Source organism: Lacerta agilis, chromosome 5, assembly GCF_009819535.1.
Source record: "Lacerta agilis isolate rLacAgi1 chromosome 5, rLacAgi1.pri, whole genome shotgun sequence".
Taxonomy (NCBI): domain Eukaryota; kingdom Metazoa; phylum Chordata; class Lepidosauria; order Squamata; family Lacertidae; genus Lacerta; species Lacerta agilis.
The window spans coordinates 36,730,650-36,753,756 of record NC_046316.1 but is presented as its reverse complement, the minus strand read 5'-3'; the positions used below and the strand labels follow the sequence as shown (position 1 = coordinate 36,753,756).

At 43.8% G+C, this 23,107-nt stretch overlaps 1 protein-coding gene across 2 annotated transcripts in view; it reads right to left on the bottom strand.

Annotated features, from left to right (window-relative positions):
* Positions 1–17,144: 17,144 nt before the first annotated feature.
* STK32C (serine/threonine kinase 32C) overlaps positions 17,145–23,107 on the bottom strand; it is a 165,581-nt gene continuing 159,618 nt past the window's right edge. For both annotated transcript variants that reach the window (XM_033149347.1, XM_033149348.1), the window contains 4 exons: positions 22,301–22,426; positions 21,994–22,125; positions 20,362–20,429; positions 17,145–18,941 (listed from right to left, as the gene is read on the bottom strand). In XM_033149347.1, coding sequence (XP_033005238.1) covers positions 18,803–18,941; positions 20,362–20,429; positions 21,994–22,125; positions 22,301–22,426 — 465 coding nt within the window. In that variant the 3' untranslated portion in view covers positions 17,145–18,802. The remainder of the gene's footprint in view (positions 18,942–20,361; positions 20,430–21,993; positions 22,126–22,300; positions 22,427–23,107) is intronic.

Below are 23,107 nucleotides of genomic sequence, written 5' to 3'. Positions count from 1 at the left end.
GACATGCATGTGAACTTCTAGTGAAGTACTTTTAAATTCTGTTCAGCTGAACTGCTAGTTGTGTGCTAAGTTACAACCAAGGCATACCTGAATACATATTTCAGTTTTGAGGCTTTCTATCAATAATCTCTGCTCTTTGTACAAAAATAGTTTTTACTGGGAAGGAATCCTTGTGCTATTTTAACACAAGCAGCTTATTCCTGTATTTCCTTTCCTTTTTCTTTTATACTGACAACATGGAATACTCCCCTACCTTGCTCCTGTGCAGACATAATGCTTAGCCTGGTTTTGTTTTGATCATGCTTTAATTGTTAAACCATAGGTTAAGGACTGGCCACAAACTAGGAAGTGGAAGCAAAATTTGACATGGGTTTTCAAACCATGGTTTGAATCAACCACAGTTGTATGATCATTCCCATGTCAAACAAACCATGGTTGAGAGCATTCCCCCATCTTTACAATACCTCTGCTTGCAAGGTGGACAAGCAGGTTTCACTGATATCTCTCTATACTTCCCCTTAGCTCACTGAGTCACAGGTTCACTGTGGGATCTTAACCAGAATTAAGGCAACAAACCATAGTTAGGTGTTATGTCTACATGGGCCCTTGTGAGCCTCAAACTCACTGCCAACATCTTCCTGACTCATAGGACTTTTTCATCTAGTAGATTGCCATATGGAAATCACTGCTCTAAATTTTATAGCTGCAATTTCACCAGTAATCATAGATCAAGCCACAAATGGCTTATGTCTGACATTGATTGAAAATGTCTATAAGATCTCATTGGTAGATCCTTGAACATAATTTTAGGAACCATTGTCACTCAGTATCGTTGTGGCAGCATGGATATAAGAAATACAAGTGTGGTCTGATTGTTCATGAAATTAGGTGTCATAGTGTCACTTTAGAACTGGTATAAAACATGCATCTAGACTTTGAAATAATAATAATAAGATAGCTGAATTTCTGGAACCTGGACACAATTGTGTAAGTGCCAGTGTGTTTATAGTCTTCTTTTGTTAGTCTTGGATTTTTTTAAAAAACAAATTATTTATACAGGGTTTTTTTTTCCAAGTACCAAGTGTAAACCAGAAAATAGGTGTATCTGGGGGTCAGCAGCACACCGTGAACTTTTTATAAAACTTATAACAGGTTTATTATATTTAAAGCTATGTACAGGAAAAGCAATCTTCTATATTCCATATCATTCCATAAAACTATGCTTGTGACTCGTTTACACAAAACGACTTGTTTTTGTTCAGTTTTGTTATTTACATTCAATAAAGTTTCTTCAAAATCAGCTAAATGATAAGCCAGATGAATGATTTTGACTTCTCATATTGATTGGAGTTAAGGTAACCTCTGCATAATTCATATGAATCAACACCCGTTGAAATTAGGGGTGGACCTATTTGATGGCTAATTTGATGAGTCCTCGATTACTGGTCTCTTTTATTTATATCTTGTACTGCTTTTGGGTTTTCCTCTGGAATGTTTGGATTTGTGACAGTGAGGTAGAGAAAAATCAAGTTTCCCCATTACTGTCTTGGCATGATAGAAAGAAGAGTGGTATAGAGTCTGTCCCTGACCGTACAAATCAGCTGTGCTAAAAGTGGGGCGGGGATGGTTTTCCACAGAAGATTTTGCAAGCTATAAAAAGTGTCCCTAGATCAGTTTTTCCTGGAAGCACCAGGAGACACGGGCAAAAGTATTCATCCCTTCAGAGTGAGAACAACTGTTATCTGCCCCCATTCTGAATTGGCTTCATGATGTCATTACATAGCCAAGTAATTTGGGGGGGGGGCAGTGCAACACCACTATCATGTTGACTATATGATTCCTGACTGGCTGGGCTCCTCATCAAGAAGGAAAAAAACACTTTAAAAATGCACTAAATCAGCCACTGACCAAGGCTGCAAATAGCAGTGAGTGAGGGAAGTAAAGGCAGCATGAGTTTTGCACCAGAAGAAGCACTTGTGAAAAATTGGTGGCATGACATCCAGTCTGAGAAGAGGAAACACCATTTTGCCACGTCAGTCATGTGCAGATAGGAATGTATCCTGCATTGGTAGGTGTATGTTTACATGCAGTTCCTCAGCCCTGTCTGTTAGCCAGGATCGCAGACATGTAGCCATTTTAAAAAGACAAAACCTAACAATCATGTTCAGGAGGGAAAGCTGGAAGATTTCAGTCTCCCCTGACATTTCCTTTTCTGCCAAATAGCTGATCAGAGAGGTTCCAGATTCATTCTTTTTTTTGTAAATAATTTTTATTAATTTTCAATTAAAAAACATCCCAATTAATGACAAATTCAATCAAATCAAATCACAATACAAACATATAAAGCCAAATTACATTCCAAATTAAAATTTCAGGGAAGAACTTCCCATGTTCTGGATGTCCGGAGCAATTATCTCATACATTCCCCGCCCCCTGCTTTCTTCTCTATTGTTATGCCAGTCTCCAAATTCTGATGGTAACCTCTCAAAATCTTTTCAGTCACCGGTACAGAACTCCTATCGTTTTAAATAAATCCATATGTCCATTTGCCTGCCAGAACACAGTTTAATTAAACTGTGAGGTTCCAGATTCATTTGTTTGGTTTTTTTAAGGAAAACGCACCATTGGTGGCTGGTGCCTATTGGCAAAAAGGCAGGGAGGTCAACAGTAGATGGAGCCAGAACCAGCCAACTATACTTTTGTCCTCATTCTCCTTCCTGCTGAGTTCTGCAAAGGCAACATTCAGATTGAGGAGAAAGCAAACAACCAGGACCACCACCCATGGAGTGGTAAGTAAGGAGGAGAGCAGGCCTGTCGAAATCTCAGGATGATAAAGTACAAAATGGTTTGAATTTATCTAGTGAGTGCCACCTAGCATCACTTTCCAGAGTGGTGTGGGGCCCGTTCAAATCCTGCTTCTAGCTGAAATAGGCCCTCACTTTGTGTGTGTGTGTGTGTGCGCGCATGCATACATGCAACTGGAACACTTTGGATAGTAAACAATATATGTCCTCAGGGTATACCACTAAAAAATAATAGGCATGACTAGGTCCATTAATTTCAATGGATCTACTCCCGAGTATAATAACCCTTTCTCTTTAAATGATGTTCTCTCCCTCAGATCTCTGCAATTCCAAATAAACCCAAATGACGCACAGTGTTCTTTGACATGCTGAACATGTTTGCTGTTACGCGTTATGTACCAGCATGTCCTGCAATTGGGATTCAAGTGCTGCGCCTAAATGGTCCAAGGCTTTGTGAAAATTAAACGAAGCAGAAGATGTACTCATCCATATGGAAAGCATTTTGAGACCACCAGAACTAAATCTGTAGCAGGATGTTGTGCTAAAATCTCAAGCATGAAATACTGTACCGAAAAAGGGACAATCATATTTAACCATTCTGCTTCCAGTGGTGGCATCTCTCCACTTGATATACCTATCTCGTAATATCAGACATTTCAGATTGTACATTTATAACAAGAGATACGAAGTTCCTCACCAGATGCTTACATGAGGTGGATGCAAACAACTAACTTCCATAAAGTAAGGTAATGGAAGCATATAAGTTTAGAAGATTTATTTATTTATTTATGTATTTATTTCACTTCATGTATCCCTGTAAGGTACCGTAGGTTAGGCTGAGAGACAGTGGCTGGCCATGGTCACCCCATGAGCTTTGTGGCAGAGTGGGGATTTGAACCCTGGTCTCCCAAGGTTCACTAACCACTGTACCAAACTGACTCGTCAGTCCTTTTGCGTTGGGAGAAATGCCACTTCTACTCACAAGAGTAGGAAAGGAGTATTTTGCAAGGACATTTTATCTGTGCACTCACTTGTTTGGCTCATCCCACTATTTCCGATTGCCCTATTTTTGTATTAAATCCAATAATAGTTGAACATTAATTAATGAATTAATAGTGAAAGAAAGGGGAGGCATTTCCCCCCACATACGCACTATTTCAGATCACTTGCAACTATTAGGAACACCTTTATTTCTGATCAACTCGCTTTGCAAGCCCCAAATGAGAATAATGATAAATATTTTAAATGGGTGCATATACTAAGTGCATAAGTCAAAGGCACTGACCTATATGCTTTTTTAAAGGGCCGACTCTGACTTTTTCACTTGCATTGATGCATTGCTTATTGACGAAAACAAAGTAAACCACAAGGTATGTTCTTAATTGCACTGGGTTTGGGGGTGGGTTTTTTTTTTTTTTTTTTTTTTCATTTTAGGCTGCAATCCCATATACACTTGTCTGGGAGTTAAGCCTCATTGAGACCAATGGGGCATACTTTTGAGAAGGCATGCATTGGTTTGTGCTGTTAATCTTGTAAGTTTCCAAGAACAGGCCTCCAAAGCTTAAGGAAAACTTTGTCCTTGTAATATTCCGCATTTTTCATATTTGCTGATGCCTAGTGCTCAAAAGAAAAAAGGGTGTGTGTGGCTTTTCAGCACTATCTATTGGCAGTTATTATAAGCACTTGCATTAGCCATTAAAAATGAAATAAAAATTAAAAAACATGCCTGATTAATTGAAGGCACAATTAATTAATTAATTTTCACCATTGGAACGTTCAACCGATTTAATCAAACTGCACATTGCACCCCTACCTTTGACGACAAGTCTGAATGCTAGCAAGAGAAGAGTCTGGGCAAAATAAAATCCTGAGAAACGAGGTCATCGTTGCTGTCAGAGAGAGTGAACAGATGACAGACTCTCACACCAAGCTAGATTTCCACGTGGGACTCAACACTAAGAGAGAGTGGCAGGTTGTCTTGTCTGAATGCTGAATGCCCCCCCCCCCCAAAAAAAGTCTCAGCAACTTTAGATAGAAACCTTCACTGGAGGGAATGTAGCTGTCTCTAAAATTAATTTCAGGCTTTACCTGCTGTCCATTTCAGGTGCCTTCAAGTTGCAGGTGCCTTTCCAATTTGATACTCTACACCAGGAGTGGGGGAAACTTCTCCTGAGCAATGGAATTTCCTCTCTACAAACTTTCAGGTCCCACACGCCAGTGGTGAGGGAGGGACGAGGGAGAAAGTAGGGGAAGCAACAAATGGAAATTTTTACCTTCGCACAGTTTCTGCACACAGTCGCAGGCCTCTCTCTATCCTCCACACAGGGAAGAAGGAAGAAATATCAGAGTTCAAAGTTACATTCCCGGAAGGTAGCAACACCAAAGGGCGAAGTAGCGTGGCTTGGGGAGAGGGGATGTAGCTTTACAAAATGGACATGAGCAATTAGCATTCTTTGTGAATTGCATCTGCTCCTCTGACCAGATCATCTGATGGACAAGTGGCCTTAGCACTAAGCAAACCTTGACAGCTGCTCAAGGTAGTGTTTGCTTGTTTTTTGTCGAAGTTGTGGGTAAAAAGCATTTTCCTTTTCCTTCACTTGCTTTAACTGCCTGCATTTGCTAGTCAGGAAGCATAGGCTCCTCTCTTAGGAGCAAAACAAAACAACAACACCACAAACTGGCTACGACTATAAAACCAAATTTACTGGAATAGAAATGAGCTGATAACCATTGGATTCACAAACATGCTAAAGTGCCAAGTGCAAATACTGAAAACAAAAGGTAAAAATACAGAGATATCTGAACAAATTGGATTTATGAATAATATAACAACAACAAGAAGAAGAGTTTGGTTTTGATATCCCACTTTTCACTACCCGAAGGAGTCTCAAAGCGGCTAACAGTCTCCTTTCCCTTCCTCCCCCACAACAAACACTCTGTGAGGTGTGTGGGGCTGAGAGACTTCAAAGAAGTGTGTCTAGCCCAAGGTCACCCAGCAGCTGCATGTGGAGGAGCGGAGACACGAACCCGGTTCCCCAGATTACAAGTCTACCACTCTTAACCACTACACCACACTGGCTTAACCACTACACCAAAAGTGGCATGAGTCCAAATACAGGATAATGACCCTGTGCCACCACAATGGTGAGGGTGGCACATAGGAGGACAGAGGACGGAGAAAGTTCAAAAAACGTTGTTGGTGTCAAACTAGATGGAATGTTTCTCAAAGGGTCTCAAGTTGGAAACTCCAAGCCGTGTAAATGGAAAAGGCGAATCAAAGCCACCACCCAGATGGGGATGAAGACCTGCTTTCTGGATACATGTCAGGTTTCACAAAGTGCTTCATTGGTCCAAAGCAAATAGTGCAACACAGGTTACTCCACATAGAAAAGATAAACTAAGGCAAAGCTTAGATTCTGCAGAGCAACCTTGGCCATTATTCTCGTCTCAAAGCTGTATTTGAATATGTGAGGCTGTAATCCTGTACTCACTTTTCTGGGAGTAGGGATGGGGAGGACATTTGATTCACTTCACATTATGAAACCTACTAACTTCGCACTTCTCAAAATATGCAACCAGAACGCAGTCATCATTCAAAATAGGTGCTTTTCCAAATTTTGCAGGGAAGCTCTCCAGCCAAGTATCATGTACAGAAATGCATGCATAAAAATATTATGAAAAATTAAAGGGAAAGGTAAAGACTGACCATTAGGTCCAGTTGCGGATGACTCTGGGGTTGCGTCGCTCATCTCGCGTTACTGGCCGAGGGAGCTGGTGTACAGCTTCCGGGTCATGTGGCCAGCATGACTAAGCCGCTTCTGGCGAACCAGAGCAGCGCACGGAAATGCCGTTTACCTTCCCGCTGGAGTGGTACCTATTTATCTACTTGCACTTTGACATGCTTCCCAACTGCTAGGTTGGCAGGAGCAGGGACCGAGGAACGGGAGCTCACCCCGTCGCGGGGATTCGAGCCGCCGACCTTCTGATCAGCAAGCCGTAGGCTCTGTGGTTTAACCCACAGCACCAGCCAACATATTAGGCAAAATGACATAGAAACCTGTGCAAATTAGGAAAAATTCGCAATCCATGCTGATAAATGCTCATGAGGACTTTTTTTTAATAAATTTGCAGACCAATGTGGAGATGTGGAGAAGTGAATTTAAGACTGGAAAAAGTAAGAAACTCAGAGAACCCAAATTGACAGATTCACCCAGACAGATTATCTGGGAATAAGCCCCATGACTGAACTCAATGCGTGGCATTCAACTAAGTTTTATTCAGAGTAGACCCACTGGAATTAATGACATAAGCGGGGCTTATTTCTGAGTTAACACATGCAAATTTGCACTATAAGGTAATCCCATTTTCATTCAGAGGAATGGGGTGGTATCATGCAAATCAGTCAATACAGATTGATGCCAGTTAATACATAGTGGGGCATATGGTTGTTTCCCCAGTGTGCCAGTGTGGTGTAGTGGTTAAGAGCAGTAGACTCGTAATCTGGGGAACTGGGTTCACGTCTCCGCTCCTCCACATGCAGCTGCTGGGTGACCTTGGGCTAGTCACACTTCTCTGAAGTCTCTCAGCCCCACTCACCTCACAGAGTGTTTCTTGTGGGGGAGGAAGGGAAAGGAGAATGTTAGCCGTTTTGAGACTCCTTCAGGTAGTGAAAAGCAGGATATCAAATCCAAACTCCTCTTCTTCTTCTTCTTCTTCTACTTCTTCTTCTTCTTCTTCTTCTTCTTTTGTGTTACCCAACAATACCATGTTTATAAGCTTTCCTACAGGTCTCCTGGTCTAATAATTAAATATTAACAGGAAATCTGTCTCATCATACTGGCCTGTTTGTAAAGGCACTTGCTGCCTCCAGGATAAAAGGCTACCTGCAGTGTGCCTGCATGCAATGAAGGGAAGAAAGGAGCAAATACTGCTTTGCCCCTAATTTGTTCTGACAGATCCCTCCTCCACCCACTACACACACACACACACACACACACACACACACACACACACACACTTTGCAGGCTCCTGGCAAGATAGATTCTGGATTGTAGATCAAAAGATAAGATGCCTTAAATGGACTCTTCACACTGTGGAAGAATTAATCAGCAGAGATGAAAGTTTTGCCTTCTTGTATTTGCATATTCCCTGTGAACTAAAGAAAGTCACTGTGCTGATTTCTAAGCAGGCCCAGCTTAAGGTATTTTGTCACCTTACATCAGCCTTTGCCAACCTGGTGCCCTCCAGTTGTTTGGCTCTTCTGGGGCTGATGGGAATTGTAGTCCAAAACAGCTGGAGAGCACGAGGTTGGCAAAGGCTGCCCTTCCTACTGATGCTGAGCAGTGTAACGCCGGTGCAGGAAAGTACAGTGGATGCCATCTGCCTTTCTCAAGAGACAATGGAGTTTGCCTCCAGGGGTGAAGTCAAACTGCTACATTAGCAGCACTGAAGTGACTTCCCCAGGGTGCAAGCCTGGGCAGTGTGTACAGAAGTCCTGGGCTGCCCAGACAACAAGACCCTCCTCTTGGCCTCACTGATGTGGTCAAAGGAATGCAGAGCTTGGCTGCAGGAGTTGCTGAAAGGAGGTGTACAAGGCAACATTCAGGGACTCCATTCCAGACTTGTGTAAGGTTTACCCCTTAGCCTTTTCTTCTCCTGAAGATATCTCACAAGACAGCAGAGGTTTAGGATGAGAGTTTTCCTTCTCCTGGATGGGCTACCTCCCCAGATTGACAAGTCCCACCTGCTCCTCACTTCCCTCTACCTCACATGCAGAAGTCGCCTTCTTGACCATTGGATCCACTATTGGTCTCCTCTCCTCAATCTGCTGTAGCCTGTCTTGGCATGCAGGGGAAGACCATCAGCTGCCCTCAACTGGTTTTGCTGGCCAGTCAAAGCTGTTCCCAGGGTGCGGCTGTTGTCACATGCTGACAGCTTCTAGGAGCCACAGGTGAGAGATGAGGACAAGGTGAGGACCAAAGGTGGACAAGCTACCATAGAAGAAGTATAATGTGTCCCCCATTAGAGGTACTCCTCCTCCCCTAACACCCCATACATCCCAGGGAAATAAAATAATTTTCCAGCGTACTGTTTTCTTAACTTCGTGCTTAATCCTTCTGTGCTCTTTCTGGCTATATTGACCAGCTAATCATCAGGGCTTGTGATGCCCCGGATACACTGCTATGCAAAAATGGGTCAGCTAACATCACTGTGATGTCAGATGAGTGACAGGTGGGGGGAACTCTCCCACATGTCAAACCTATTCACAGTCTCGAGGGTGGGTGGAAGGCATGGTTAAGATTAGTGAGAGAGGCCTAAAAATATGGAATGGCCTGTTGAGTCCTTCTGCAGCTCAGGTTCTTCTCCAAGCCAGGGGAAAATTTATTCTTCCCTCTCTGCTGCTTTCTCTTATTTACCTCCCTTGCACCATCCCACTGACCTAAAAAATTATCAAACGTATATAATAGCTAATGATTTTATTATTTGTGCCCTGCCCATCTCACTGGGTTGCCCCAGCCACTCTGGGCAGCTTCCAACACATATAAAAACATAAAACATTTCACATTAAAAAAGTTTCCCTATACAGGGCTGCTTTTATAACTGCTTGAAAAACCACCAACATGGACAGGAAATGCCATTGACCAGTGTTGTGTTAGATCTCAACGTGGGCAATAACATTGGGGAAGCATCGCAGAACAAGTATTTGTTCAAGTAAGTAGGTAATGGGTAGATATTTTTATGTCAATGGAGGGTTTCATGTCCTGCATCTGGTGAAGTATACTTTAGTCCATGAAAGTTTATGCCATAATAAAGTTATTTGTTAAGGCACTCCATGTTTCTTTCTTATTATTGAAATGAATTCTTCTTTCTTTCTTTCTTTATTTTAATTCCAGAGGCTGAGCAGTTACCCGAGTGTACTCCCTCCTTGGAGGTTTTTAAGCAGGGGCTGGATGGCCATCTGTCCTGGGTGCTTTAGTTGAGATCCCTGCATTGCAGGGGGTCGGTCTAGATGACCCTTGGAATCCCTTCCAACCCTACAATTCTAGGTTTCTATAGACTCTTCCAAAAATAATAACGGTAAGCTGTGAGCCCCAGAAAAGCTACTGCCTACTCCACTTATCTTACTTGCAGTCTGTGTTCCCCCACTGAATTGAAACTCACAGCCCACCTATCTTGTTGGAAACGGTAATGAGAAATGATAGCTTCCCCTGCCTAGAAGCCATGAGGTGGTTACATTTTATGCTTGTCATAAAGGTCAAGTGGAAAGAGCAACGATCCATGAAAATCCAGGCAGAAGAGGACCAAGGAACTAAGAGGGGCCCATCCTTGAATTAACTCCAGAATAATTCCATGAATTGCTGGTGTGGTTAGGGGTGGGTGGGGCCTGCACTTTTCTTTCTCGGTTTGTTTCTCCCTCTTTTCGCTAAATTCCTAAATGCCACCCAGAATGAGAGAGTCATATCGCAATCTTATGCATGTACACTTGGAAGCAAGTCCCATTGAACTCAGTGGGGTTTACTTCTGAGTAGACATATACATGGTTGCACTGTCAGAGTACTGTTTGTTGCACTTTTTTTAAAAAAAAATTCAACTAACCGTCAGGGAATCTGCCAAGACAATTATATAAATGAGGAGTATTTTCTCCTTCTAAAAAGCTTATTCAGGGAATAAGAAATCCTTAGGGCTACTGCCAGGTGCCCTTTTGATATTCCCCAAGCTCCCAGAATAGGGGTGTGCAGACTTGAAAGAGTGTAGGATCCACTTTGGTTTTAACTAAAACCTTGAGATCTATCTCCCAGAACTGAGTATAAATCACAGACATTTAGAATTAAAGATTTCCAAGCCTGAGAATTACTTTTGAGTATCAAAACTGAACAGAGTCCACAGTCCTTCTGCACACAAAAATCTATTGTTGGTAACCCAGGGTTTCTTCATTTCAGCCATATAATTTTGAGGGAGGGTCTCTTTGTTGCTGCTGCTGTTGTTTAGCAATCACTCAAGAGATCTACCGGTAGATCACAATTTACGGTACCTTCTTCCCACCTCTTGCTGTTTACTGAACAGCGCCTGCATAACTTGGGAAACCACTTAATTGACCCCACAGTGTTGTAAAACAATACAAAGCAAAAATATATGAAACATTTAGATAACATCTTAAAAACGTGTAAAACCTACAGCCTACAGCAAATATGTTCAAGGTCTCCAGGGACAGTAACTTTCAGCCATCAAACACGTGTGTAAACAGGGATGTTTGTAAATTCCTCCTGAAAGTTAATAATGAGGGGGGAAAGGTGCACCTCAGCAGGGAATGTATTTCACAAAGGGAAACCACCACGAAGAAGGCCCTGTCATGGGTTAACACAAAATGGGCAACCCCCAGTGATGGCACCGCCAAGGGCTCCTCCACTGCCAATTGATATATATGTTGCTCTCTGTCTTATATGCACCATTTTGCATCTCTTTTCCAGTCTGCACTAATTTGAATGGCTTCGTTCATGTACTGTTTTTGGTTCAGCTTAGCATTACGTGTGAGTTCAGGCTCATGGTTTGTCTCCCACAAACAAAACACAAACTGTAAGCCAGGTGCAAACCTTGGTTTCTGCACATGGTTAGTTTGGAACGAAACAGACCACAAGACCAGGTTTGCACCGTGACTAAGCTCCCGGTGCCATGTCAGCATGAGGAGAAGAGCACAGCAGTAGCAGTTTTCTCACTGTTTGCCAGCCCGTTTGCCTCTTCGCCATGGTTTGGCTTAGCACATTGCATGCAAAACAGGCCTCTGTATTACACAGAGACACCTAATAATGAATCTAAGCTTGCTCCACCACCCATCAGCTCAAGAGTGCCAAATTAGTATGGGCAGTCCGAACTGCAAGAGAAAGTGCCGTCAGGTTACATAAAGCTTTCAGAAAAGGAAAGGCTTCATCAACAGACACTGTGATGCTCCTAGGAATCACCATGCGACTGATTCTGAAATGTGAGGTCTTTGTGAGAGAGGTCATAAAATGTCAATTAAATAAACAGAAACACTTCTAGAAGACTTTCCTATCTGCATTTACTGTTGGTTTACTTGTATTAATCTTTGTAAACTATCTGGAAATCATTGATGAATAGTGATATATACTAGAACTTATCTGCTGTTGTTGCTGTCAGTCTCGCCAATGGTGGTTCATGGTGGGCAACGGCTGTGGAAGCTCAGGCTCCATGACCCGAGTCTGCACTAAGAGACAGGCAAGATGGTCTCTGGCCTCTTCAGCAGCCTCAGCTTTTGCCCCACCCTCCCAGGCCAGGTGGGAAAAGGCCTGCAAGGCAGGGAGCAGGTCTTCCAAGACTTCCAGTCAAGGTGGTCTCTTTTTGATGCCCACATATTTTCATCATTTATCTTTCTGGAAGCCCAGTTCTCTACAAAAAGGGAAATCGACTCTACATAACTGGTGCAGCATTTAGTTTGGACATTTCTTTTTTAAATAAGGGGTGGGGGTGGGGCACTCATCCTAAATGTGGCCTCTAACCACCCTCTAGTGGGGAGAGAGAGCAATGTATCCCTTGTGAAGGAACCAAACTTTTGCCATTCATTCTGCAGCAACTTGCCCACTATTTGAATTTAAATAGAGTCAGTATACAACACTTTTATTAAAAAGCGGAGATGCCACAAGAATGAACTTGTTATGACTGGCCCAAAGAGCATCCACAGGGAAATGCAAAAGTGCAACTTCCTTATTTACATTGCTCCAGGATAACATGAGAATGGGCAAGTGTAGCTTCTTCATCCCGGGATATGAACTGAAGGCACATGACACCGATACCTTGCTGAAGCTAAGCAGGTCTCGCTCTGGTCAATGCCTGGATGGGAGACCACCTGGTGCTCCATGATGGAAGAAAGGTGGCATATAAATGTAAGGAAATAACCCAACTCATGCAATAATGATCATCTAAAGAGATGGACATGCATTGAAGCTGAACGTTGGTAGATTCAGGGCAGATTAAAAAGGGCACTTCTTCACCCAGTTAAACTATGGAAAAATTCACTCCCATGAGAGACAGTGATGGCCACCAACCTGGATTACCTTAAATGAGGATTGGACATATTTGTGGAGCTACTAGCCATTATGCCTATGTTCTGCCTTCTTGGTTGGAAGCAGTTATGCTTCTGAGTACCAGTTGTTGGAAGCCACAGGAGGGGAGAATGTGCTTGTGCTCAGGTCCTCCTTGCAGGTTTCCCACAGGCATCCGGTTGGCCACTGTGAGAACAGGATGCTGAACTAGACGGGCCATTGGCCTGATCCAGCAGGCTCTTCTTATGTTCAAAGAGATAAATTTGTACAAGTCTTGTAGTGTGGTTCCCCCACCCACCCCAATACTTCAATATACTGTGATGCACCAAGAAGCAATTTGGGAGATCAGTTGGAGTTTGTGTAGAGGGGGAAAAAACTCATCCGTTTACTCATCTCTAACATATCATATTTCTGCTTGGCCTGTAAAGGTAAAAGGTAAAGGACCCCTGGACAACCGTAAGTCTAGTCAAAGGCGATTATGGGATTGCGGCGCTCATCTCGCTTTCAGGCCAAGGGAGCCGACATTTGTCCACAGACAGCTTTCTGGGTCATGTGGCCAGCATGACTAAACCGCTTCTGACGCAACAGAACACCGTGACAGAAGCCAGAGCGCACAGAAACAGCATTGACCTTCCTGTTGCAGTGGTACCTATTTATCTACTTGCACTGGCGTGCTTTCGAACTGCTAGGTTGGCAGGAGCTGGGACAGAGCAATGGGAGCTCACCTTGTCATGCGGATTTAAACTGGTGACCTTCCAATCGGCAAGCCCAAGAAGCTCAGTGGTTTAGACCACAGCGCCACCTGCTCCCCATGCTTGGCTTATAACACCATTTGCACACACTTGGCCTTTAACACACCATGCACACAAAGCAAATGGGATGTCTATCCATAGCCCTGTCACATAATCAATGATGGGCAGGTCAGGTGTTTGGTGCAGAGAAAAAGTACGACTCCCTCTCCTCCCCCAAACAGCTGATTGGTGCTATTGTACATTATTTGATGGGTCTACATACATACTGCTTTGGCTGTTGGAATGGGCTGATGAGTCCTGCTCACAGGATCTGTTCTCATGCATCACTGTCTATTTGGCTAGGAATTTGGTCGCAGAAGTCTGCACCTGTGCGCAAAGTAGCTCTGGCTGGATCAGAGAAGAAATCTCTATGAATAATCTAACAAAAGCTCATTACTATCTAATGAACAGCTCACACCGTTCTAGATGAGAGAAGCTCCACACCATTACAGGTGGGCAATGCAGGCAGAGAACATGTGTTGAATGCAGGTTCAACCCCCAGCATCTCCAGGAAGGACTGGGAGGGACCTCTCTGACATCCTGGAGAGCTGCTGCCAGTCAGCAAAGACAATGCTGAGCTAGATGGTCTCATGGTCTTACTCAGGATACGGCAGATTCATGTGTCCTTAGGATCAGAGGCAGAGGAGCATTTTGGTCAGCAGCATGGAGCTGCATGATTTCTGACTTGTCAGGCACACTCAGCATGGGTGGAGGCTACTGATATTGGTCTGACTTGTCCAGTAGGATTACCGTTCAGTAGGCATGCATCTGATCCAGATGTCGCTCTGCTTCTGCCCTGCAACCTTTGCCAAAAAGGACTCTTCAGTGACCACTTTCTACTTGCCACAACATTGCAGGTTGCTGCTGTGTTGTTGTTGTTTTTTTTAAATCATATAAATAAATGTTAACGTTCAGTTCTGTTTTTTTAAAAAACCAAAACACATTTATTTCTCCACCAATGCAATGACTTTTCCGCAGATACCTGCCAAAATAAAAACAATCCCACAAACATATTGCTGTAACTGAAATGTTCTCGTAGAACAGACTGTTCCTTTTCATGCAGTAAAACTTACAGAAATGAACGAACCTCGTTTACAAAGATTTTTTACAAAGTAAAGTTGCACTGTAATAAACCAACAAAAGAATAGTCACCCTCGGTGCATCAAGATCCCACCGGCACCTTAGCTTTCTATTGCCAACACAGGTGTTTTGCATTTGTTTTTAAATATTACTCCTCTGAGGTTTATCCCCATGAATAGTTTGCATGTACAATGACAGCTCCTGCTGATAAACTTGAGAAACAGCTCAGGTTGCACCAGGTGAGCTCCTAATTCAGAGATCTGCAAGCCCAATCTATTGTGTTCATTAAACACCATATGATATATGGTTGTGTGTGTGTATGTGTGTGCATTTATATATCTTACCATATATATATATATCTTACCAGTGAAATGTTCAGATGTGAGGGCCAAAATTCACATCAAGATAACCTGAATGTGAAGTTGCCAGCTCACCTGCAACACTAGAAGCTCTGCTGGTATTTTACCTCCCAGGCTTCTCTTGCTAACTCTCCATCGTATTTATTTTAAAACTGTGGTTGGCTTGCAGCCTTCCACCAAAGAAACTGAGGGCGGCATACATGAGAACGGTCCCATTTTGTTCTCACAGAGAGCCTGCGAGGTCAGTTGGGCTGAGACATAGGGACTGGCCAATTAGCACCACAGCCAAGTTAGCATTGGACCCTACCAGTCAACACTTGGTCCACTGTACCAGAGCAGCCAGCGTGGTGCCTTCAAGATATTGTGGGATTTCAGCTGCCATTGGCCAGTCTGGCTGGAACTGATGGGAAGTTGTAATCCAATGACATCTAGATTGTACTGTGTGGGCTTTCTTTGCAATAGGCCTTTCCATGTGGTTGACCAAGTGGTATACAACTGACCAAGGTTCTGATTGTGGGCTTCTCACAGGCACCTGGCCACATTGGGACGAGGATGCTGGACTAGATGGAACTTCAGCCTGATCCAGCAGGGCTTATCTCATCTTTTTATTGTATGGCACCATTCCGGCTTCCATCAACAAGAATGCTTCTGTCCAAGTCTTGGTCCCTTTCAGCATTTGTAGTGATTCACCATCAACAAGAGTGAGAGGCATTAACTGACATATTTACTGGTATGCAAAATTTACAGACAAATGATCAGGGCATGGGCTGCTTTTGGGACCTTAGCGCCCACCCCCCATTGGAATGTTTTACAATAGCCACGGTCCACATCAAAGCGGATTCAATTACCTGCTTATAAATACACAACAAATTCTAACTGCTGAAACAAGCCAGTTCTTCACTTGCTGACTGATGATTGATACCAATAACCATTGTGCTCAATATAAGCATTTATTTTAGAGTTATCTCTTAGAAACCACAGGTCCCTGTGATTGCACCCCACACGTTATCAGGTATTATAGTGAAAAGGAAAAGTACATCGCTTTAGTAAAGTACATAGGAACAGGCTTTAAAAATACATAAATCCCTTGTCTAAAAGATTGTGCCTCAATCAAACCCTCGATTCCTCAGAGTCAGTGTGCTATATTGTGTATCAGGAATGCAGTACAGTATTGGCAGAATAAATGACTCAAGGACAGGGAGGAAGTGTAGCTTTCCTGGGAAGAAGGAAATCACCCTGGAGATTGCAACTCCACAAGGGGGATCTCCTAACAGCTCCCAGCACCCTTAACAAACTACACCTCCCAGGATTCTTTGCTTAAAGCGGCACGACACCAATTTAAAAGGACAGAGCAGATGCCGCTTTCCCATGAATCAAGTAGCCAATAAGAAGAAGAAGAAGATCTATTAGCTCCTTTTGAATGAAGATAATGTTTTTAGATGGTATCGGGGTTGTTGTTGCTGCTGTTTTAAGAAAACAAAGGCAGAATATTCAACACAATGGTAGGTGCACAGCACACACTCCTTCCAAGACTCCTCTTGGAGGAAAGGATTAATAATTCAGCATGTTAAATCTGCGATTGATGAATTCATCACAGCAGAGTAACAGAGTATGCAATTGCCAACCCACACTTAAGTGTGGGATTCAAGCTGGGGTACGTGTGCCGCGAAGTCTCTTGTGCTAATGCAGCCGAATCAGTCAACTAACCGAGTTGGCACTTTGACTCTAAACACTTCTGCTGGCATAGATGGCAATGCCTGCAGCGTAAGATTCCTGCAGTACCAGTGTAGCGCCAGGTATTGTGAGACTGTGCTACCCCTTCCAAAAGTGAATGCAGTTTCATTGTATAGTTGGGGGGCGGGGCAGTCATTCCATTGGTTTGGGCTACGGAGAGGAACTGATAGGAAAAGCTTTGGCTTCTTTGAATACCCCTACATTGTACTCCACCAGCAAACTTGAATTTTGTTCTTCGTGAAATTTTGGTTGTGCACAATGCTCATTTCCTAACCAAACTCCACATAAAACTGTGGAAAAGGCAACTACGTTTTGGTTGTCGTCTGTACAAAATTGCTCCGCACCGGTTATGCCGTGTGCTGCGTTTGTGGAAATTAAAATGGAAAGCAAACCATCGAGACCAAAAATATTTGTGGAAACCCCACGCTAAGGGAGTCGGTGTGAAGTCCATGCAAATCCCTGTTCCTTAGCAGTGATGGAATATAAAGGAACTTGTTACAGCACTGCTACAGAGGTAGTTGTAGCTTCGTAAGTAAGGCTGTAAATTGGTTCCTGTGTTCATAGGACCTTGGTTCCAACCCTGGCATATTGGCCTGTAGCAGGCGCCTCAATAAAACAGCAGGGCGAGGGAGAAATGCCTTGAAAGTAAAAGCATGCTACGTTCACGTTCCTACAGGAAAACACAACTGGGATGCAAACATGGCAATCTCTTAGACATCTGGTAACAAACAGCTTTGCATTAAAACACTTACGATATTTATGTACAACACAGATATTTACTGTCCTAGAACCAGGGGTTCTAAGTGCTTTTATCAGAGTAACCTAAAGCCCACTGGCAGTGCAATCCTATGCAAGTCTACTCAGAACTATGTCCCACTGAGTTCAATGAAGCTGATTCCCAGGTAAGTGTGAACAGGATTGCAGGATAGGGAAGAAAAGGGCTTCTGAAACATTTAAAAAGGCAATATCTATAGCTGGAGAAAACAAGGGACCTCTCCTGTCCTCACGAGAAGTCGAGACAGACATCATATGCAATACATTAAAATACACTTAGAACGACGCAGACAAAAAAAGCGCGCATCAACGCATCAGTTCCTGCATAACTAGGGCATTGCTTTATAGCTATCTCACCTACATCCAGCCAAACTAGTGCCCTGCTCCTTCATTATGAGTGAAGAAAACACTAACCTCTATTAATATGCTTGTAGCTTAAACAGCTCCTTGCAAGTAAGGATAGCTTTGCAAAACGATTCGGCATGTTTCGGAAAACACTCTAACTTGCAGCAAAACCATTTTAAAATTCCATGCTGCAAAAACCCAGCATATCTGGCCCTGGACAGGACCATTGGAAAGGATCCATTAATGCTGAGATGGGGCCCTCTGAAAATCATGTATGGCCAAGATGTCACTGTATTGTCCCAGTTGAACCTACAAGTATTTTGCAACTGCCACAGTCCATAAGAACTCTCTAATGCTCTGAAAATACCAAGAGACAATCTTGCATGCATGAGCCTTAGCTGGCATATTAAGGACGGTTCCACAAAAGTGAGCTTCCAGTGGCTTTTGCCCCCTTTCCTAGTCCTCTGGGACCACTATCCATCCTTTCAATCTGCATTCTCTTGGACCTATGCTGGAACTGGGTCTGGAACCCTTATCGCCTGCCAATATCCTTCAGACCCCACTCTCTGTCCCTGTGAAAAGAAAATAGCAAAGGAAGAAATGGAACGGTTTTCACCAAAGTGTTGCATAGCAAAGTATTGGGCAAAAGAGGCAATCCCTTTTTGAAGGAAAAAAAATCCATGAGTTCTGTAAGAACTATCTGCCTCTGCTGCGGCTCTACAGTGTTGTTTTGTGTGACTCCTCTTCTTCTCTTCAGCCAAGGTACTCAGTGTCCTGTCATCTGCTTGTCAGTGCAACCTGAGAATGATTTATTCAAGAGGTGCGCAAGCTTCCGGCCCCTTTGCCTCCTCTCCGTAGTCCTAGCTGCTGCCTGTGGAAGAACATACTGAGCTACACATATTCAGGTTGGAATTTTCAGATTCTGTTTCAGTCTCAGCTTCGTCGGTGGTTTCAGGAGGAGAAATGGGCTCGTTCATTTGATCTTGGCTCCTCTTCAACCTGTATATGAGAGACAGAGATTGAGAGAGAGAGAGAGAGAGAGAGAGAGAGAGAGAGAGAGAGAGAGAGAGAGATTGAGAGAGAGAAGGAAGGCTATCATGCCCGTGTGAAAACAAGGTTATGAAAGTGGTGCTTTGAGATGAAGCATGTGGGTTTTAAAATGGGGGTTTAAAATGTGTACATTTAGGGAGATTTGGTATGAGTTTCAAGCCCTTCCTTTTAGCTGATTGTGGCCTCTGGGGCCGAGACTTGTAAAGGGCATTTGTGAGGACATTTGAGGGTTTACGCAGAGAATGCTGATCACTTTTAATTAATTTAATTAATTTAATCATTAATTAGTTTAGAAACTTCTTTCACATCACCTCCCATCGTGTTGCTTCTTGAAATGCAACCATGGAGAGGACAGAAAATCCACACAGCAGGTAATTTCTGTGAAATGACTCCCTACCCTGTTTGAATGATTTAAATCATGCCAGCACAACTTGGGTCTAACACACTGCCATATCACTAAAAAAAAAAGGAAAAGGAAAAAAGAAAGGAATTTCATCTCAGGCCAAGCTGTCTGGTATTCTTCCTGCATTCCTGTCATTTTGCACAAATCTCTTTTTTGAATTATGTATGATACATTCTTTGTTCAAGTTTCTGACATTTTGATTGCCTCAAAGTTGTAGGAAATTGTAAACTAGCTGACCTCAGGCTGTTTGTGTCATATGCCACCCCCTCCTAATTAGAACATCCTTGTGGAATGCTTTAAAAAATAAAACACCACAATTCACATTGCATTGTCACTTAGGTTAAAAATGATACTTGCACGATGAACAGAGGCATACATGCAATTTTTTGTATATGAACAGTTATTAGTGCCGTGATAGCTAACTGGTTCAAAATATGGAGTAGGTCTGCTGGTAATAACAGTATCCTCTTCTCCCTCTTCACCACCAGGGGGCATCTATAGCAAAGCAGCCTTTCCTAGCCAGATTCTCACTACAGTACATGTTTTAGACTACAATTCCCATCAGCTCCAGCCAGCATGGCCAATGGTAAGGGATGATGGGAGTTGTAGTCCAAAACATCTGGAGGAAATCAGTTGACTGGCATAAGGGGGTTAACTCTGCACCCAATTCAAATCCTGCTCAGCGGCTTGGGTGCTATAGTAAGCTAACCTAAGAAAATTCATTGAAGGAAAGTCTTCTCCCCTTTGCGCCCTCTCAATACTTCCCAGTGTCCCAAGAAAAGCCTCCTGGGGGGAGGTCAGGACTTGGAGGGGCTCCAGAGCAATTTGGGAAGGTGATAGGGCTCTGCTGTGGGAAGGAAGCGACAGGAAACTTGTCTCCCATGAACTTCCTTAAGTTAACTTAGGAGCCAATGAAAACAAGCCCCTCTCCCCATCCCCTGCCCTAGAGCATTTTCCTAAACTTACTTCTCTCTGTTAAAAATGACAAAATCTTGCTGAATTGCTTCCAGGCAATCCTGGAGGTAGTCATTTTCCTGATAAAAGAAAAGAAAACAGTTAACATGTACTTCCTGCCAAAATTTCTGAATGACATTTACTCAGGAGGGGCTCGTGGGGCGAGGCAAGTGTGGCTCCGTGGTTCTCCCAGCCTCCCGACGCTGTTGGCCATCGCCACTACAGAGAGGGGGAGTGGCAAGGTGCAGGGAGCCAATCGGATGCACCTGCCACCATGTGCCACACTGCACTGAGCTCCCTGCTCCGCCCTGCTCTCCTCCCCAGTAAGCACCAGCAGCCCACAGTGCTGGGAAGCTGGGGGAACAGTGCACCTCATACTGGCTGCTCCCCAGTTGACTTATATAGCACAAATGCTAAGAACAACTTGGAAGCCTCTCTTTGGTTCCTTCATTCAGTTCTGCAGTAACAGCAACAACAATATATTTATACCCTGCCCATCTGGCTGGGCCTTCCCAGCCACTCTGGGCGGCTCGCAACAGAACATCAAAAACACGACAAAATATCAAACATTAAAAACTTCCCTAAACAGGGCTGCTTTCAGATGTCTTCTAAAAGTCAGATAGTTGTTTATTTCCTTGACATCTGATGGGAGGTCGTTCCATAGGGAGGGCACCACTACCAAGAAGGCCCTCTGTCTGGTTCCCTGTAACTTCACTTCTCACAGTCAGGGAACCACCAGAAAGCCCTCGGAGCTGGACCTCAGTGTCCGGGCCGGACGATTGGGGTGGAGATGCTCCTTCAGGTATACTGGGCTGAGGCCGTTTAGGTCTTTAAAGGTCAGCACCAACACTTTGAATTGTGCTCGGAAACGTACTGGGAGCCAATGTAGGTCTTTCAAGACCGGTGTTATGTGGTCTCAGCGGCCACTCCCAGTCACCAGTCTAGCTGCCGCATTCTGGATTAGTTGTAGTTTCCGGGTCACCTTCAAAGGTAGCCCCACAAAGAGCACATTGCAGTAGTCCAGTAGCAAAGCAACTAGTGCCACATATCGCCTAATGGAAGGCAAGTTCTCTGCCATTGCATTCACATGATTGCCTGGTGGAGCAGAAGTGAGGAGCCTCAAGCCCTCCAGATCTCCTTATTCAGCCCTTGGGACTTGCCCTAGCTCCCTCCCCCCCCCCCCAGGCCAAACTTCCCTCCCTGGATCTCCTCAACACCCTCATCCAAGTGGTAATAACATAGCTCTGGCTTTTGAACTGTGATCATAACCCTTGCTTGCCTAGATGCAGAGGAGCATATGTAGAATCCTCTGACTTTTGCATGACTGGAATGTAGCCTACTGTACACACCCATTGAGTCACACCCATTGCTCCGCCTACATTTTGCCTCTGGCCCCACCCACTACCATGGGTCTGTGGGATGTTGCCCTGGGACAGCCCCTTGGGCTGGTGAAGGTTCCCCCTAGAGGAATTAAATAAGAGAATGGTAGAATGCATATGCCCTTTATTCTCACATAACTGAAAGGAAAAACAGCACTGCCACCCTCTAGCAGAGACCAGTCTCTCATTCTTTGCAAAGTAACAGGCCCCACAGTAACTCAGCACTCCATCAGTTTTTGGGGGGGAATTGCAAGGGGACACGTACCGATTGCGAACTATCCTTGCTATTATCCCTGGATTTATTCTTTGCAAGCCTCTTTTTCTTCTTGTGCAGCGGCCTCGACTCCAGGATCATCTCTTCCAGCTCAAAGGTGGGGTCACAATGCAGACGGCCTTTCTGTTAAAACCAGACCAGGATATTGCCTCAAAGCCATGCGATTGACAAGCAAGGTAATTTGAGCGGCATGCCAAATTTGTTTGCAGAACAGAAAATCCCTGGCTTTCTCTCTCCCCTGCTTCACAATACATAGGGATCAGGGACAGAAACAAACGTACTCATCTCTTCGACTTACGTTAGGCACAAATCCTGCCTCCACTTTCTTTTCGCAGATTTCGTCCCAGTCCACGTTAGATAAGTAGGAAGAAGTCTGGATGCTAGCTAAGCTAGAAAACCGATGCTCAGGGTTCACCGTCAAAAGCTGAAATTGCAAATGTTGAGCGATGAGGCAAAGCTTGATTTTGATAGAACAGTACAAACCTGCCTTGATCTGGGCCAATTCCTAATGCTATCTCTCTGACATGGCTATTGCATCTGCATGAGTCTCACTAGAGCTGTTCAATGGAGGGGGGGACAAAATCTAGTTTCCTGTTCATATTAATTCTAAAAATGTCATTCATTTTGTCTCCCATTTATTTGAATTGTGCCTTTTCCTTAGTTCATTCATTTCCCCATTTATTTCAGTGGAAGATCCAGCTAGTTTTCTGCTGCCTATAACTCTGGTGGTTTCCATGTTTCCGTTGGCCAATATTCTACTAATCCGGCACTGGTGGTATTTCAGACCAGCCACAGATCAGACAGAGAGGACAAATGGCCCTTTTGTTATTGGTAGCATAAATATTATATCTTCCAGCCATTTAACCCAACTCAGAAGTGTGGCACATGACCCTCTTGGGTGGAGCCACAGTGACTTCGGCAAGCAGGAAAGCAGCTGTCTGATTGCTTGATCACTGCCAGTTAGCAACTCAGCCAACAGTTTCCATATCATCATTCTATAGCTTCACCACAAAGGGAATCTCAATATGCCCTTTAAAGTTGAAGGAATGGTAAAGGTAAAGATATCCCTGACCGCTAGGTCCAGTTGCAGACGACTCTGGGGTTG